Here is a 5,515-nt window from a genome sequence, read left to right on the forward strand (position 1 = left end):
TTGCTTTTTTGTGGCTGTGTGATGTGTTTACGTGACCTATTCGCCTTGCGTGTTGCCATTTCCCACATCCTCCTTCTCTACTTCCTTGTGTTTTTTTTTTTTTGCCTCCTCCGGGGGCCTTTCACCTTTCTCCTCTCTCCCTAAAACCAGGTACCTATCCTTTCCCAAAAAATTTCTATCCTCTCCTCTCCTCCCCCTCCCTCTATTTCTTCTTTTTTTTTTTCTTCTTCTTCTCCCCCCCCCCCCTCCCCCCCAAAAACAAATCACCGCTCTCTCTCTCTCTCTCCTGTCATCTCTCAGCTTTGCCATATCCTCCCGGTCAGAACAGACCAGGACAAAAACAACGCGGTATAACTAACCAACCGTGAAATCCTATAGGGCCGCACACTCGAAGAAATCAACGAAATCTTCAACGACCCCCACCCGGTCAAAAAGTCTTTGGAGAGGAAAGATGCGACGGGCGTTCTCCACGCGACCTTGAAGGTGGGAGAGGCTTGAATGGATGGATGGACCTGTCTGTCTGTCTGTCAATCTGTCTCTCTCTCTCTCTCTCTCTCTCTCTCTCTCCAAGGGATTATTTGTCGTGTCCTCTGGTCCTCTGGTCTATAGTCTATCGTCGATGGTCCATTGGGCTTGTGCAAAAGGTCAAGGCAATCGCAATCGAGGTATCAGGCGTGGCGTATATAGGACCTCCTAATGGTGCCATGGTCAAGCAAATGTTGAACGTCGCAAATGACAGGACAAACCCATGGAGCAAATTCTTAATCTTGCGTTGAAGTGATACGATTTGATTCTCTTTCTGTCTGGTCTGGCCTTGCTCCCTTTTCTTCTCTCTAAGTCTGTCCAGTCATTGCCCGTCTGGAGTTTTCGTCTGCCTGTCATCCAAAGCTTCGATTCCAATTTTGGTTCGCGTATTCCATTCCGTCATGTTTCGTTTCTCGTTCCACAGCCACTTCATCCCAACCACTTTGCTAGACGCTCAGTCCAACTCATGCCAACTTCATGCCAACTCATCACGCGTCATGTCCTTTTCCCGCCTGCAGAGCTTCCAGAGGGCCATCAGCTTATGGGTGACCTGGATCCCGATATAGATGCAATTCCATTCCGCACTTTTCTTGGTCCTAGAGCGAGGCTCTGACACCTTGGTGATGACCACGGCTCCTCTTAGAGACGCTGAAGCGGATGCGCTAGCAATGCTTACTTTATCGTCGACTGGCATGCATTACGATTGCCAGCAATTTGGGTCGACCGCGCCAGACTGCATTGCTTCCCATTCCCGTGGTGCTTCAATCGCTGAGGTTTTGGAGGTGACTGAACGAAGCCGCAAAACTGGACCTTCTCCCGTATCTTGCGGATCGCCGAGCTCGGCATCAACTGTTTCCTCGAAACATTGAATTTCGGTGCTAGGATCAACCTCACTGCCATCGAGGGGGTTTGTTCCTCCTTCTGTTTCCTTCTCCTAGATGAAATCGGCCGTATACGAGAACCCACGGAATTCCTCCTGGTGGGCAGGCGAAAGCACTGGAAACACATAATGTCAGCTGTCTGCGAACCCAGAAGGACAATGAACCAAAACTTACCACTTTGTACTGGTGTGAGCACCGGCGTCACACTCGTGAACTCCTGGTCGAAATTGCTTGTATCCTTCTCGTTCTTAATGGTCGGTTTGAACGGTGTGGGAACCCGTTTGTGATAGATGTCGTCCCAGTTGATGCCCTTGAAGAAGGCGTGGTTCATGATTTCTTCAGCGTCTCCCGGTCCGCTGCCCAGCCGTAATTCGGGTTCCCTTGTCAACAGTTTCTGCAGGATCGAAACACTGTCACGCGGCATGTGGATGGGATATAGGGGTTCGTCCGCAAGGATCGCGTCGTAGATTTCGTCCTCGTCCTCCCCACGGAACGGAGATTGCTGCAGCAACATCTGGTAGATGAGCACACCAAAGGCCCACCAATCAACCGCACGGCCGTATTTCTTGTCCAAAAGGATCTCAGGAGCCATGAACTCTGGCGTACCACAGAATGTGGAAGTCGTCGACCCATACCACATGTCCTCCTTGCAAAGACCATAATCAGCGATCTTGATGTGACCGTCCAGGGTGAGGAGGATGTTGTCCAATTTCAGATCTCGGTATATGACACCATTTTCGTGGAAGTATTTGAGAGCCAAACACACTTCGGCGGCGTAGAACTGAGCACGCTTAAGGCCGAATTGTCCACGCTGAATGTGCAACATCAGATCACCGCCCGAAATATACTCCATCACAAAATACACTCGAGTCTCGGTCTGGAAGCAAGCATGCAAGTTGAGTAAGAATGGGTGTCTCTCTTTGTTGGCGATCAGGAAAACTCGCTTTTCGGATTTGGTTGACTCGACTTCGTCGTTCTCAATGATAAATTCCTTCTTCAAGACTTTGATGGCGTACAGCTTTTTTGAGCTCTTAGCCTCTGCAAGCATGACCTTTCCAAAGTTGCCCTTTCCTAGTACTGCGAGGAAATTGAAGTGATCAAGGCCAATTCTCGGTCCCGATCCGCGCCCAGAGGGAGGCGTGGCTACCTGTTGTTGTGACGACGGCGCCGGTTTGATGGGGGCGGGTGCATAGCTTGCCGCTGCTGCCGCTGCTTGAGGTTGAGGTCTTTGAGATTGGATGATTGCTTGCTGTGGTGCTTGATGCTGAGGCGCCTGTTGTTGCGCCGGTTGGACATATCCTTGATAGGCTCGAGGATCGTAAGAAGCGTGTGGTTGTTCTGGTGCGGGGGGTCGAGCGTTGGCGTAACGATCTGCAGGCACTTTTTGAGGACTGTAATCATTGAACGATTGGTTGTATTGTTGAGATGGCGGCCGATTCGTGGCGGCGGCGGCTGCTTGCACTGCCGCGGTAGATACGGCTTTTTGCTGCAATGGTCTTTGCTGCTGCTGTTGTTGGAATGGCTGTGACTGGCTAGCTTGGGGTTGGTTGTACATCATGTTTTGTGCAGCGCTCATAGCAGCAGCAGAGGGCTTCGGTTGTTCTTGATGTTGATCATACGATTGGTTCGATATCTGTGGTGTTAGGGTCGCGCTGTCCGAGATGAAGCTCTGTGTGGGAGACGTGGGACCCGGTCTGGCTGCGGAATTGGGTCTCAGTGTTCGATTGCTCATTCCAGAGCTCACGGACGAGGACTTATTGTGGTGTTTCGTTCTCTGAATAGTCTCCAAGATTTCATTGGCGACGATCATTGACATGCCACAAAAGTCCGGAACCAAATGCTGACACTGGGCATGACAAGTCAGGCCACATTCCGAACACTTTTTCGCGTTGCGTCTTCCTAGAGGCAGCAGATAACCACAATGGCAACACCAGTTGGCACCGATATTTGAGAAATTGTCGAAGCGATGTGGAATGCGGTGGTTGATCTTCTCTTCGTCGGGGTCCGTTTCGTAGTTGGCCTTACTAATGCACTTGGTGACCACTTTTGGATAGCACTTGGTGTGACAAGTGTATTTGCAGTCTGCACATTGCATGCCCGCCGAGTACTTCAGAAAATCTCCACAAAGCGCACAGCGCATGACGTTGTAGAACTGTTGCTTGACGAACTTGTGGCCCTGTTTCTCGTGCACCTCTTCCTTCTTCTGGCGCACAGCGCCCTGTCGGTTGAGGCCGATATCGAATGGCCGTTTGCCGCCCGTTTGCTTTTGGAAACTCATTGAGAGATGAATCCTGCCTGCAGGTTCGAGAGAAAACCAAGAATCGATCATCACGGGTTGGAATTGCTGCTGGGAATTTTGGGCGAAACCAGCGGCAGAGCCGGCGCCAGCAGCGTCTCCCGGAGGCATAAATGGTGTGGATTGAAAGTCAGGTCCTGGTTTGCCCGGGCTTCCACCGTTTGCCATTTTGTCTGCAGATACCCAGCCATTCTGTTGAAATTCCGACTCAATCTTTTTCCGGCGCATTTCTTCCGCGATATCCGAGATACGAATCCATAGAAATCCGATTGGAGTTGGTCGGTCACCCGCCTTGTCATAGACCGTGAGTTCAATCTCGTTAGCCTTGTCGATGTCAACGTGATGAGTTTCCTCTGTCCATTTATCTGTGCGTGTCGCCCGAGTCTTGGCCCGAATGTTGTCCTCGACCTTCATGATGACGAACGTTTCGGGGCCTCTTGAAAAGCGTGATGAGGCTGCGTGGTCGACATCCTTAATGGCATGAATACGCATTTCAAGGTGACCTGTCAGGGGTTTTCGCATATTGGGAGCGTTGAGACTGTCATCTAAATGCAAGTCAGCCTTGCACGGGGAAATACAAGTACCAACACTTGGCCCACTCACCGTCAGCAGCATCGGACGTTTCAATGTCGACGTGCAAGTCCATGTATCGCTTCAAGGCCTGCTTGAGCAACTGAACTTTCTGATTACTCTCGATGCGCCGACCCTCGGCATCCAGTCTGCTTTTTCTATCGCCTTCGTCTTGGTACAGCCGCACCATTTTCTCGATGCCTGCTTTGTACTGCTTTTCGACTGACAGTTTGAACTCGAGTTGGGAGAGCATGAGCTGGATCTTGGGACCGAGATATGGGGTGTCATACTTGATCAGGTCTGGAAGGAAGATTTTGTGTCAGTAAACCCGAAACTCCTTCACGAGGACCTGGATGTGATAAATACCTAGTTTCGAGAAGTTCGGGCGTGCTTTGGGGACCGGAGCACTGTAAGGACGAGGGTCTCCATAGGGAGCTCGAGGAGGCATCATGCCCGTACCTCCCTGGCTGTACCCTCCTGGACCAGGGTCACCATAGTCACCTCTCTCGTTGGAGAAATAGCCTCGCTCGTCTTTGGGAGGAGGAGTCGGTCCCCCGCCGTGCTGAAATCGTGACTGCTGCATACGAGAATCTGAGGGAGTCTGGTACCCGGACCCGCCGTGAGCAGGTGGAGGGGGAGCGACGCCCTCATTATGACCCCGCTGCCTCAGTTGTAACTCTGCCAATTTTTCTTCCAAGTATGAAATGTTCCGCCTGCTGTCACGGATGTTGCTGTCGACACGTGCCTGGACTGCGGCGTTGTTGGTAGACTGTCGCATGTGAGTGGCGGCATTGATAAGAGCCTTTTCTCGCTCGATCTTGCGATAGACCTCGGCGATGGCCTGGTCAGGGTCCGCCATGGTTGTGAGAGAAGTGATACGGAGGCGACGAGAGGGTCAGGGAGACGGTAAGGGAAGGTGTGGTGGGTGAGTTATGGCCAGCTGCAGACTTCACAGTGAACAGAAGTGCAATGTCACGAGCCCGTGTCGAGGCCGGAGGGGCATTTGTCTGACCACGCCGATAGCGAAGAATGCGGTCGGAAAAATAGAGGGAGAGAGACAGAGTGTTTCCCGTTGGTGGCGGAGGGAAATCTCACGGGGCCTTGGACAATATCGCACGTAGTGTCAGGACTTGAGGATGATGGCTAAGATTGTTGTTGTAGTGTTAGCGAGGACAAACATGCAGTACAATGATGAGTGGTGGATACTTTATTGCGTGGATTGTGTGGGTGGTTCAGAAGTTCA

The 5,515-nt window shown here is 51.6% G+C and overlaps 1 protein-coding gene across 1 annotated transcript; it reads right to left on the bottom strand.

The window, feature by feature from the left end:
- Window positions 1-1,000: 1,000 nt before the first annotated feature.
- AYO21_04177 (hypothetical protein) lies at window positions 1,001-5,131 on the bottom strand (the record flags this gene model as incomplete). Its single annotated transcript, XM_022654150.1, has 6 exons — window positions 1,001-1,173; window positions 1,227-1,418; window positions 1,492-1,521; window positions 1,581-4,247; window positions 4,306-4,572; window positions 4,639-5,131. The coding sequence occupies 6 exons, from the start codon at window positions 5,129-5,131 to the stop codon at window positions 1,001-1,003; spliced, it is 3,822 nt and encodes a 1,273-aa protein (XP_022513427.1).
- Between the last annotated feature and the right edge of the window lie 384 nt (window positions 5,132-5,515).

Source organism: Fonsecaea monophora (genome assembly GCF_001642475.1).
Source record: "Fonsecaea monophora strain CBS 269.37 chromosome Unknown Scaff23, whole genome shotgun sequence".
Lineage (NCBI taxonomy): Eukaryota > Fungi > Ascomycota > Eurotiomycetes > Chaetothyriales > Herpotrichiellaceae > Fonsecaea > Fonsecaea monophora.